General features: G+C 45.1%; 2 protein-coding genes across 2 annotated transcripts in view; one reads left to right on the forward strand and one right to left on the reverse strand.

Moving 5' to 3' along the window:
- Positions 1–3,979, forward strand: CENPV (centromere protein V; the record flags this gene model as incomplete). The annotated part of the gene is made up of 5 exons (XM_009633907.2): positions 1–44; positions 1,036–1,134; positions 1,971–2,040; positions 2,427–2,541; positions 2,902–3,979. Coding segments are annotated over 5 exons (453 nt in total), but the record flags the coding sequence as incomplete, so codon positions are not given.
- A 794-nt stretch (positions 3,980–4,773) lies between these two features.
- The window catches only part of PIGL (phosphatidylinositol glycan anchor biosynthesis class L), a 67,211-nt gene continuing 58,659 nt past the window's right edge, over positions 4,774–13,325 (reverse strand). Inside the window, exons 6-8 of the mRNA XM_035889615.1 lie at positions 11,535–11,566; positions 6,091–6,224; positions 4,774–4,897 (exon numbers count right to left, since the gene is read on the reverse strand). Of these exons, the coding sequence (XP_035745508.1) occupies positions 4,799–4,897; positions 6,091–6,224; positions 11,535–11,566 (265 nt within the window). The 3' untranslated portion in view covers positions 4,774–4,798. The remainder of the gene's footprint in view (positions 4,898–6,090; positions 6,225–11,534; positions 11,567–13,325) is intronic.

Here is a 13,325-nt window from a genome sequence, read left to right on the forward strand (position 1 = left end):
CGGCTGAGCTGCGAGGAGGCGGCGCGGCTGCTGCTGGACGCCTAGTGAGTACGGGGCCGGGGCGGCTCTCCCCGCAGCGTCCAGGCTGAGCCGCCCTGCCCGGCGGCTCCTTCCCCCGTTAGCTCGTCGTTCTCTCGGCAGCGTCTGCCCAGCAGTAAACACGGGCTTCTGGAGAGCCGCAGAGAAGGGGGAGGGGAGGTCCCCCGCACGCACCACGGAGAAAGCGGCTTTTTCTGTAAAGGTTGGCGTGTTGTGGGGCTCTCCCCTCAAAAATGCCCTCGGGGGCATCGTGCGGGAGCTGTGAGGCTCAGCCTCTAACTCTCCACCCCTTTCCTGTGCTCTGTCTTTCCAAAGCACAGCACATCATCGCTGGGCTGTAACCAGTAATTGTCCGTGGGAGCGAAGATCTGAAAGGAAAAGGTTTTTCCTTTGCGTTTTGCCTTGAACCTAGCAGGGCAACTCTGCCTAGTTGCTCTGGAGCGTCCTAGAGGAGGGGGAGAAGCAGAAGCTTGGAGATTCCTTGATCATGAAGTTCCTCTGCAATTACAATACAAAATAAAATGCATTTCAAATATTATGTAGAATCCACTTATCTCTGCTTTTCCCAGCTTTTAAATAGAGGAGTATTAGTAGTGCTGCGGCCATTGTGGGAAAATTCAGTTCCCAGTTTTCTTGTGATAATCCCACCAGTTTCGATGTGCTGTTCCGCACAGGTAACGCTGCAGCCTGGGTCAGCGTTTTGACCTGGACTGTGGCAGGGGAGCGTGTGTTTTGTAGTGCATGTGGAGTGTACTTTCCTTGAGCTGTTGCTCTTCTTGTCTCCATTTTAATTAAACCAGAAGAGCAATTGCTGCAGAGGACAAAAGTCATTCTCTATCTCACTCAGGCACATTTCATTAAAATACATTTGAGTGGATACATTTTCTGGTGTTCTACAATTGCTCAAAGCAGATTGAATAATGTAGCATGCAGCCTTCTTGGCCAAAAAAAAAAAGAAGTATGATCACAAAACCTCTCTGTTGTTTCTCTCTCCAGTGAATACAGAGGTTTGGTCAAACACACAGGAGGCTGTCACTGCGGAGCCGTCCGCTTTGAGGTCTGGGCTTCAGCAGATCTGCATGTTTTTAATTGCAAGTGAGTTGGTTTTTGTTGTTGTTCTCTATTCTTATGGATTAATATAAGCTGATTTGCTTTTCTAATCAATATCTTAGAGCTGAAAGATGACAGCACAACTGCAGAAGGTCCTCTGAGCTGTTCCCATAGGGTATACCCGTAATTATGTCCTGATCCTGTATGAGATCAGTGCTGATGATTTCAGATGTGCTTCTTTGGACAGGACTTCAGGTCTCACATCTGTGCTCATGCAGACAGTGTCAGGAGAGTTTTCATGAGTACAGGTGCTCAGCCATCTGCTTTTTGTTTCCTTTAAGTGCACTGTGCTCAAAGCACATCAATCCTTTTTTAACTTGGCCTTCTCAAGTGAACATTGCATCTCTGACCACGTGTGCTTCAAACTACAACAGTGTCTGATTTCAGTAGCGATTCCCCTTCGCCTGCAACTGGTTTCCTTCTAGCTCACGGGTAAACTTCTGAATCTCACTTTCTTGTTTGCAAGGTAATAAATGTTGGCAAAATTGGCAGAGTCTGGTCTGAAAGATCAAATGGATTTCTCAGGGCTAGAGTTTGTCCTTGTTATGTCTGTTGAGAGTTGTATACGTGAAGAAAAAATGGCATATAATGTTTGGTGTAGGAGAATCCTTAGCGGTGTACCTGTGTAGGGTCAGTCTGTTCCATGGGTGGGCTTAGCCAAACACTACTGATACCATGAGTCCACTTTCGCCGCTTACCTCTGTGATGGAGCCGCTTTAACTGTCAGTGGAATTTCTGCTGTCAAGAGGTCCATGCTAGATCTGACTGCTGTACTACAACTCGTCCGCTGCTTCTAGAAAGGTTTGCTTTTTCTTTTACAGTTGCAGCATTTGCACAAAGAAACAGAACAGACACTTCATTGTCCCAGCATCGCGTTTTAAGCTGCTGAAGGTAGAGTAAGAATGCAGTAAGAGCATGGCCATGAACACGAGCAGTGTCATCCTCAAAGATGCGAGTGGCAGCCAGTTTTTTGTCCTAAGTTTGCCTATGGGTGGTTGGGGGAAACGGCTGAATTTTATGCAATCTGGTGTGGGTGTGTTAGTGCATCTTATTTAGCGAGCTGACGTTAGAGCTCTTGCAGTTCTCAGGCTTGACTGGGATGGACATGGGTATATGCACAGCACAGGGGTTCAGAAAAGGAGCTTGAATACAGAACTATCTCAAGTAAAGACATGAAGGTGGTATTTTAAATTTTACATTTCCTAGCCACAGGCCCATCAAAAGTAATTAATACATCTATTTATGTGGAAAACTTACATTGCTTTTCATTTGCTTAGGGTGCTGATAATTTGACAACATACACCTTCAACACACATCGTGCCCAGCACACATTCTGCAAGACCTGTGGTGTACAGAGCTTTTATACTCCTCGTTCTAATCCAGATGGTTATGGTAGGTAGAAAGAGTAAACTGTGGTTACCAAAGCTAATCACCAAGCAAACCTTGGATAAAGACTCCATTGGCTACTAACATGACAGCAGTGAGCAGCATGCATCTTAAGAGTTTGTTCCTAAAGTGCTAATCATCTGGAACTGCAGTGTGAACCTGTAGCTCCTCTGTAAGAAACAGTCTTACCGATGCCATGTGGGCTTCTGCCCATGACAGGTTTCCCATCTAGGTGCCTCAGCCTTACAGCGACAGCTGGACTGAGCATTTACCATTCTCTGAGATGCTCCCTCCACAGAGTGGTGCAGGCATCTCCCACGCTTCAGCTATGAAAAGCAGGTTTCTGTGTACTCTGTCTTTCTTCAGGAATAGCTCCCCATTGTCTGGATGATGGCACCGTGCAGACCATTGTCACAGAGGATATCAATGGCAAGGAGTGGGAGAAGGCAGTGAAGGAGCATAAGACCATCAGAGACATGTCAAAACCCTGACGTACCCTTCCAGCAGCTGAACTTGGAGCACTGCAGTGGAACTGTAGTCTGGGCTTTCCTGGGTGAGGGTTGGCAAAATTGATCTCTACATTATTGTTACCTGTTTTCCATTTCTTAAATAAATCTTTCTATGCTGCCTGACCCATTCATTTGTGACTTTCAAAGTACCTCTCTGTTCCATAAAACAGCCCAGGGCTGCTATTTGGTACTTTGCCCTTAACTGGGCTAAAGTTTAAATCACAATAAACACAGCAAAGTACAAAAAACCCCCAACTAATCTTTGCTTGTATAGAAACTTCCTGTGTTTCAAGTCTGTCTTATAAAGATAATAATATAAGATAATCTCTTGCTTAGGACACAATACTAACTTTCACTTTTTTCTCCATTGACTTCAATTAATTGACCATGGATTTAGCGTTAAAAGGGATTTAAAAGAGCTTATCAGGCTCAAGTTCAGTAAAGCATTTACACAGGTGCTTAGCTGTATGCAAGAGAGGGACCACTGAAGTTATTCATGTGATTAAATACTGTTTTGCTTAAGCCTGGACTTACTCATGGTCCTAAGGCTGAGTAGGCATATGCTTAGGCACTGACTCACAGCTGGGGAACAGAGTTCAACACTGTCATACTCTTACGTATGCCCACATCCATACAATGGACACGTACTTTGGTACAACCAGGAACTCGTTTGTTGTCTTCAGGAGGAGGATGTGCTGTCAGCAACAGATCAGGCAGTTTGGTCTCTGATCTTGTTTATGCAATGACTAGCTATGGAGATCCAGGAAATTTGCCTCCTGCCGATGGGAGCCCACATTAACGAGTGCAAAGGCCTACAGAAATTTTGACTATTGCTGACTTTGCTCCACCATGACCCCACAGAAACACAAATCACTAGTAAAATCTCTGTATAGACCAAGAAATGAAACCACTGAAAGCTGCTTCACTTACCTTTAAACATAAAGGGAGAGGATCTTTAACTCTTGTGCTTGTCATTTACATAAGCAGAGCAGCTTTTGAAACATCTCTTGCACTTTTTATCTCCGCATGTTTTCTATAAAAGACATAGTTACAGTCTGGGTCTCTTGCCCCTCATTCTTACGTCCTGTTGAGAGTCTTTTGAGTTGATCCTGAGCCCCATGTTCTGAAGCAAGAAAAAATGTTCATGTTTCATGAGGGACGCTCTGCGAAGGTGGAGCCTGCAACACAATGTCTATGAAAGAAGCAGCAGTAGCAACAGAGACCAGTGCAATTAGAGAAATTTGTATGATTTCTGATGTTTTACTCATAAGCTTTGGCTTCTTAAAGTTCTGACTAAGACAACGTCTTGTGGTTCTGGTTTTATCTGTGGCAACAGCATGATCTTTGAAAAGTCACTCCTGATACTTGGGTTTTACAAAAGCACCGAGAGATAGTTGCCATGCAGTCCTCACAGCTATATCCTCTTAGGGAAAAGTAGTTTGTGCCATATCTTCTCCAATGCAGAATAATACTGCATTTTACTCCTAATTAGGTTAATCCAAATTTCTCATTCTATTTAAGCTTCTACAGCGAGAAAACAGTAGTTGTTAAACCCTGTTCATCTCAATGTATCAGGCAACAAGATATTCAGAAGCAAGTTCATACAGCCTGTTTTTTGTAGTCTGAGACAATGCTACGCAAAGAGAATCCTGTCCTCTTCAGCACATAACAGGTGAGTTTTCTTTAGTCCTTGGCCTGACACAGTCTTTTTTTCGCTCATTCTTTTACTCCTGAAGTTGTGAGCAGCATCTCTTTTACAGAAGGCGGAGTGAATTGATCATCATGTAACGTGAGAAAAGCATATAAATGTGGCGAAACCAGAGGAGCTGGCTGCGATGACACCGCATGGCTCTCTAGAAGGAAAAATAGTTGAGAAAACATTACAAGAACCTTCCAGACCTAACGTGAGTGCAGTTTCCTAGGCCTCCTGTGAGGTTCACTGCCAATTGAACCGGACAGGCTTTTTTCAGCGAGCAGGGAAGTAGCAAGAGGCCCCTGTGGGGCTAAAGGGCAGGGAGAGGCCTGACTGCCCCTGTGTGGCTGGTGTTGTGCTGCCTAGTGTTCAGAGGGGCCCTGCTAGAAAGGGCATTATCAGCTGCAGATTGGTGCCGTGACAGTTTCTTTGTTACATATAACTCCTCCTCCCTGTGTGAATTCACGCCTGGGTGTTCAAATGCTGGGGAAGCAGAAACCTGGTAGGTGTGCACCTAAGAACACTTTGCATGCTGCTTCCAATCATACATTGCCAGCTGAAACTTAGCTTTATAGTTTTGTTTTTATATATTTAAATATAAATATGTATTTAAAGATGTATATGTATTTATAATGCACCAGCTTAGAAAGGCCAAGTTTCAGAAACACAAAATACAAGAAAATAATGCCACCTTTATCAGAGCAGTTTCCATACTTAACTATCTTTTAGCAGCCTCAAAAGCAGGAAAGTTCTGTGTGTGCCATTTGTGGATTAATGTGACTGTTTGCTGGGCAAATATTTACATCCCCTGGGAGGGGAGCTAATCAGATTCTGATATAGGGAACTGCAGACTAAATGTGTGAGATCTCCTGTTGCAAAATAGTTTAAAAAATATACAGTAGAGAAGGGAACTCATAAAGAGCTTTGGACCACAAGTTCACATTCCGTCTCCATCTTTAGTCAGAGCTATGATCCAAGGACACTGTTCCTGGTGTGCAGTCATGCCATTCTTTGACAGGCCACTCGCATGTTTAGAATATCGTGTGGGGCCCAGTCTCCTTTGAAATACATCCTCCATCCTGGACACAGTGTAAAACTCAGTGCACTGTGACTGCTGAAGATCTCTGAGCTGCAAATCTGCTCAGCCTTGTTTCTGCTATCCACACAGCACATGAAACAACCTGTCTCATCCATTCATGTCTTACAAATCACTGAAGATCATTCATTAGTGACATTTATAATCCATGTATATAATTATTTATGAAGTTGTCTGTGAATAGGACACTTCTGACTAAAGTCTTCACGATGATGATGAGCTATTCAAACAGGTTAAGCAGGTACCACGCGTCTCACCCGGGCTTGTTCAGTCTCTTCCTCTGTGAGTATGAAGAGCACATCTCTGGGCAGGAGGCAGGAAATGGGTACATCCAGCACGGAGATGTACTTCCGGAAGAGATTCACTGATTCAAGCACAAGCACATGGCACTCTAGACAGAGAAAGGGGATAAATATTTCAAAACAACAATATTCTTGTAAGGTTCTGTGACCATTTGTACTAGTTCTTGTTCTGTATGTGGTCTGTGGAAAGCAAAGCTAGCTCTGAATACCAGCGGGTTTGGGGCGGGTTTTTTGCTTGTAATTTAAATTATTCCTACATAGTTAGACTCAAAGGAAAAAGCACAGTATGACTCTCTGAATGCTGGCACTGTATCATATAATGGAAATTTAAAACTTTGGTTCAGCTACAAAAATTAAATTTCTTCTTTCCACTCCAATTTTTAACTACAGAAAAATTATTTACAAGATTCAGGAATGGCTGTATCAAATATTAACTCAGACAGGCAGTTACACTTTAACAGAGTTCCAGAATTCATTGCTCAGATGTTTGTGATGAAGAAGATGAAGGTAACATATAAAGATTCTAATGGTGTGGAATTTTTTTCTGTTTTAAAGAGCCCCTTGAACTCTGTTAATTGTTTGTTTGGTTTGTTTTTTTTTTTTTTACCATGGCTAAATTGTTTTCACTGATGAGCTCAGAGCTACTGATGGTCCCATCAAGAGCCTCTAGCTCTCAAGGGAGCTGCTTTGGGATTTCTTAGGGCTTGGAAGCTGCTGTGATTATGCTCCACATTTCAGACATTGTACTAAAGTTCTACGGAACAGGTCAAAGCCACAGTTTACATAGGTGGTCAGATACACAATTAGATCTGCAATGAGATTTTCTTTAGTGTGCCCTTAAACAGTGAAATTATACAAAGGAGACAATGAACAATGCTGAATTGTTACAAAGGCTGCCTAATGGACCATTTTAGTGTGTGAAGCCTGTGCTCACGGGTCTAATACTGCTTAAGCTGAGCACAAAGCAAACTGGTGGTGCTCAAATACCTCTTGGCTCTAAAATGCAGACAGGACTTGTGTCCTTCTAAGGGAAAAGACTCTCTAGGACAGGGGCAAAAGCAAACATCCTTCCCAAAAATGGTAACCACATGAGGTGGGTCTCTGAGAGAGGGGATGATGCCTCTGCCAGGGGCCCTCTGTGCAGATCTGCTAAGGAATCTCATCCCACAAGGATCTGAACAGTCAACCTGCTGCTAACTTCTCTACTTTGGACATTTGGTAGATCCTTCAGTCTGGCCTCTATCAAGTATGAGAAAGGAAAGCAAAACTTGCTGCTCTCATGGTGAATTAATTTCCTGGAGACACAAGGGAAGAAGCCCCCAAAAGCCTCCAAGGTGGAGCACAATACTCACACAGTACCCCACCAGCACCATTCCTTCCCCCAGCCAGGGGTCTGTGACACACTGAAGCCAGGAACAACAGCATGCACAGAATGAGCCTCCACAAATCCCCTCACAAGGGATCTGTGTCCTCTGCCTCTTCCTAGTGACACTAACTCATTTCAGTGCAAAGCCTGCAATGACAGGACATGTCAGGCCCTGACAGACTCCCTCCAGCACATCTCAAGGATCTTTCAATTTACAATTTGTTCCAACTTTTCAATAGCCTTTTTCACTCTCAAAAGCAAAACTGGTAACTATCTCAGTATTGCAGAGGGCTCCAGGATCATGCTCCCCTTCCAGTTCTCTTTCTGCACTGATCCTGGGACATGACTCCCCAGCAGGGTGGACAGAGCATTCAAAGGAGTTATTTTCCCCTGCTGTGGGCAGCAATGGGTAGGGTTAGAGGCCTCAAGGGAAGTCACCAGCACTTCCATCTAGAAAAACGCTGACACAAGCCTGTGCAGTGCCAGGAACCCGAGGAAGAGCCCTCCTGAAGCTCATGGACATTTGCTGCAGGCCCAAGCTGCCAGGAGATGGCGGTGTCCGCCAGCTGCGGAGGAAGCCAGGACCCACATCCTGCTTCTCAGCCAGCCATGCATTGCCCAGGCTGCCCAGGTTAGGATCAGGTTAGGCACCCCTCTGCCCTGAAGGCCCTCCTGCCTTGCATTAACTATGTCAGTGCTATACCATGTCCTTACTCCCGTCCTACTGCAGCCTCAGTCATCCAACCCTTGCAAGGTCATCGTGCCCGTCCCTGCAGAGCAGCAGCTGTGCAATGCGATCTGGAAGGACCGATAGCACCGCCAAGCTCCATGCAGTATCTTGGACGTGTGGGAATGCAGGCGGCTGTGTGACCAGCATGGCCCGTGCCACTTCCTGACTGCGAGCCCGAGCCCTGGTCTCACTCATGGTCCACCTTGACAAGCGACAGACCGAGCAGTCGCTCTTTAGCTGCCATAAGGTCTCAGCTTGCTATAGCAAAGGATGCTCTGCAGTGACAAGTGTTGCAGCTGCAGATGGAAGTGCCCTGACAGTTGTTTTACTCCCACTAAATACATTTCTTGTTTCCAAGTAGCAAACTTGGGAGCAAACTTGTGATGTACCATGAGTAGGGGAACCACTTTTCCCCCCCCTTCTCTGCAGAGATCCTCTGGGCTGCTCAGCAGGCCCCATCTGTTGGTGGGTAGTTTCAGAAAAAAGAAATAGTATGGTGCTGCACTATTGCACAGCAGAGGAAAGGAATAGATATGGATCCCCTTGCTCCCGTAGTCAGCATTCCCACTGGCCACCTGTTTGCCTTCCAGTGCTTACTGGGGAGGACAGGACTAGAGCAAACATGGGGCAATGGGTCTTTCCTTTCCTGGGTGGTTGTTAATGGACCCTGGCAATGTCACATGAATTCCTACTTGCAATGATGGGAAGAGAGGCCTGGTGTAGGGTTACTCACCACCAACCTCTGAAGCCTGGGCTGCTCAGTTAACAAAATGTGCTCTCCCTTGCCTTATAATTTTTTCCCTAAGACATATTCATGCAGCAATTATGCCCTTTTGTTTCCCAAAGCTCAGCAATAAGGGCTCAAAACAACTGCAAGTGATTTCAGTATTGATCAGCCTGACGTCCTGGGCCGCCATCGGTCAGATCAGGCAAAGCAATGGCATTCAAGCCTCACAGAATGAAGGGCACTGTTAGAGTCTTCTGTGTTAGTGATATGATAGGGATCTCCACATGCTGACAGCAAAGGCTGCTCCGCATGGGAATGTGAGATGAAAAGAAGCAGGGAAGGAATGTACAGTCCAGGGAGGGATGGAAAAGGGTTCAGAGAAACAGGGTGCTCCCTGCCAAGCGGGGTAAGAGAAGTGCTGCCATTGATGAGTCTACTCCTGTGACACCAGCAGGTGAAGCTTTTCAGAGCCTGTTGTGACTGTGACTTGGGCAGGATGGGATTAAGAGTGTAATACAACCTCTCTAGGTTGGCAGAAAGGGCAAGATCAATATAGCTAGTGGATTAGGCCCAGAATAGAAGTGCATGAAGCCTGCAGCCTGTTCGGCTTGGCTTTCTACTTCCAAATCACTTATGCAGCAAGTATGCCTAGAATGAGAAGATTATTAGCAGATCTATGTGTACTAAAAGCTTGCACTGCTCCTGACAGACGTTAGCACACCGATTCTTTTGGAAGAGCACTGGTTATAGCTGGATGGGGCCAGCAGTAGGGGTGGATGCATATCCAGCAGCTGTCTCGGCTTCTTGAAACAAGCCTATGTGCTTGTGCCTGGGCAGGAGAACTTGATTACAGATTATAAAAAGCCTGCTGTGTTTATGCTGGCTAAAGGCATTAGAAAGCAAAGCAGGATATTTAGGGGGCTCATTTGCATATCACTAAGGCAATGCAAGGCTTAGCTGGCTTTTGCATTTGCAGAGAGATTTTCTGTGGATTCCCTGATCACATGGGCTTACACAGGTTCACCCACAAATAGTTCCCTCTTACCAACAGGAGAGCAGCACATTTCCATGGCCTGAACATGCCTTTCAGCTCTACCCAGACAGCCTCAATCCCAGCATCACACTTGTTTCATTAAGCCCCTCTGATGCACAGCCCTGCACGCCTGCCAGATCAAATTATAAATACTGGGAATTTCAATGAGACTGGAACTATATTTGGAAAGGCTTAGCGTAAGCAGCAGCATGGGAGCTCCCCTTTCCTTTGGTGTTTGTAGGTCATGTCAGATGTGATGTAATCAGAGCAGCAAAGCTTTCACATAGCTTCAGGAGTCTCTTGATGCTGCTAGAGAAATGGAAATGTTGTCTATACATGGGTCTGTTTCAAACCTGAACCCATTTGAGGCGCAGCCCGTATTCAGGACCATAACATATCTAACAAATCTACATGAACAGCACATGAAGGTGGTTCAGTCTAGGTAAGGCCTGACATCTAGCAGTGACATCTACCACTGCAGTTCCTTGTTCTTTCTCTGTACTGCACACAGCACACACAGAGCTCTTTGCAGCATCCAAAAGCTGAACAAAGAAAAGGTCCTAGGAAAGAAGTGGGCATTAATACTCCTCTTTCATTGATGGGGGAATTGAAGAGGCTAGAGTCAGAACTCAGCTAAAGGGCATTCTGCCATCTTGGCTCATGCTGTCTCCATCAGATCTTGGTCTGCAACTTGCTGCTAGCAGGGAATTAGAACTGATTTGCTGTGACACATTCAAATCCTACAATGATTCGAGAATTAGCATTAAAGAAACACAGTCCGGATGACTGCTGAAGGAGCAGGAGGTTGACTGGGTGGGTCATTGAGCCACCTTCCTATGCTCTGTCCAAATGGCTGACAGCTCTGTGCTTAAACTAGTTCCACAAATTTATCCCCGAGTCAGGCACTGTTTGCTAGAGATAAGGGCTGCAGATCTACTCTGAGACAGCAGCTAGAAAGGGAGGTCAGGAGCAACCTGCTTCTGTACTTTGCCTCTTTCTTCTTCCTACTTTTACAGAGACTTTCTCAGAATGCTTGCTCTTTTACTGGTGAAAAAAGCTACTCTGACAATTTGTCATGCCAGTGCGGATCTCAGATACCTTTCCTATACTGACCACTTATGTGCTTAGCTTATTTGGCCAAGCTGGTAATGGTTTCTGAGGCCCTTGTCACAAAAAACAAGCAAACAACAACAACAACAACAACAACAAAAGTCTTGTAAGTAAGATGTGAACAAAACCACTGGGACTGAGATGAGGGACCTGGAAATAGCACTCATATTCACGCAAGACAGCAAGAGACATAGGACAGACACTGAATCACACCCCTGAGACAGAACAACCCCAAAGGACAGAAAAGTGACTGTAGAGAAGCCTGAGCTGGTAAAAAAAACTTCAGGGACATAAAAGGGCAAGGAAGAGTGCAGCTTAGGGTTTCATTTGCCTTGCAAATAGAGGTGAGTTAGGCAGATGAAACCCTGGACAGAACATTCATGTAAACAATTGCCTAATGCCTGCAGGGCCATGGATGTGTAATGTGACATACCTTCAGGTAACTTCCGCTCTGAATGCAGGTACCTGTGAATGAAGAGATACACAGGGGTAAACACTCAATGAAGTTATTCAAAACTGCTTTTATAGGTATAAACTCTCTATGCTAAATCAACCCTTTTCTCTTAATACACACACACATTTACAATGGCTAATTTTATAAGGAAGTGCAGGAGCTGACACTGGATGCACATGTCAGGCAGTGGTAAGCCTCATTCCCCACACAATTCTGCCATTACTTTCCTCATCCTGGCTGCTGGGACACAGCACAAATAAGCTCCATAAATACAACTCGCTCTCAAAATTCTCACGTTGCACTAAGGGAAACTGCAAGAGGCTCCCAAAGGCTATTCACCTCTGAGCGCACTGGCTCTTTAAAGCCTTGTGTCTGCTGACCGGGGACATTGCCTCAGCCGCAGCTCCTGTTTGGGGACCAGCTTCTTTCTTTCTAACCCATGCTGGCACTGGGACATCTGAGAAGCTGCTCTGACTTTTTGCTCACTAAGACTTTGATCCCTTCATGACTTTGTCCTGGGAAGTCTCTGTAGTAAAAGTGCATCCCTTAAAAACAGAACGAGGGGACCAGCGCAGGACATGTGAACGGTGATGTACTTCTATCAAGAAGTGTAAGTAAATGGTCCTGATATGGTGAAGATATCAGAGGTATTAGCTTCAATTCCTTTTTAATTCTCCTGTTTTTCCTGCTCTGGCCTGTGGTTCCTGGCTTCAGAGCACTTATGCTCACATCACCATTTGCATTGCCTCCAGATTTGGCCCACCGCAGGGATGGGAGGAAGCAGGTCTCCAGCAGATGGCACTCAGAGCTGTCCCACACCCAGGCTTGCTCTTCCATAAGAAAAAAAAAACCCAAACAATGGAACATTTGCCAAAAGGAGAAAGGAAATAAAAAAAGAAAAGTTATTTAACCCTGTGTAATATTTAAAGAGATTGTTATCATCTTATAGTGGTGTATTTAACAAAGGACAATGTGACAGTTCATGTGTAAATCAACCAGGATAAAACATACATTATATGTAAACTGTTATGTTTCTCCAGTCACCTTCAAACTAGGATTATCTCTGGCTATTGGTTAAGTTCAAGGAAAAGGATTAGCTACACAGGCGTAGACAAAATAGGAAGCACGGAGTAATGAATACCCAAAGCAATTCAAAGCAAAAGTCAAGCCAGAAATGCAGGTCATGGCAGAACTCAAACAGCAATCAGAAGACATATGCCTCAAATAGCTTCTCCTGCCAATGGTCTCCTCTTCTCTAGAGCCAAAGATCTGCAAGCAATACCATTTTCTACTGAACAATGGCCTTGTAATACTAACTTGGCCACCTTCTACCCCACTACTCAAGTCCTACTGTTCTGACAAAGACTGTTAAATGTTGCTTTGTAAACATTACCAGTGATTTTTTTGGGGGCGGTGGAGGAAGGTTTAAGTATCTCTGCTGATGTCTGCTCTGCTCTGCTCTTCTGCCAGAGGTTTCTTCCCCCACAGCTAGAATCTGGCCCCCCACAGCTAGAATCTGGCCATCCAAAGAAGTGATTCAGCACTTGGTAAAGCTAGCAGGGTGAGAACTTCTTAAAACACGCTTAGAGAGATAAAACAGTGAGTAGCTGTGAAACTGGCTAACTAGCCAAAGTCCTAGCATCTGTTCTGGGTGTGCTCTGCCATTGAGGGACCTTCAAAGCACGGACAGCAAATTGAAGGATGTGAAGAGCAGCTCCAAGAGTCAAATAATAACCATTCCTCGCCACTAGAAACAGAAGCAAGGAGAGT

Source organism: Egretta garzetta, unplaced genomic scaffold, assembly GCF_000687185.1.
Source record: "Egretta garzetta isolate BGI_Z169 unplaced genomic scaffold, ASM68718v1 scaffold112, whole genome shotgun sequence".
In the NCBI taxonomy this organism is placed as follows: Eukaryota; Metazoa; Chordata; class Aves; order Pelecaniformes; family Ardeidae; genus Egretta; species Egretta garzetta.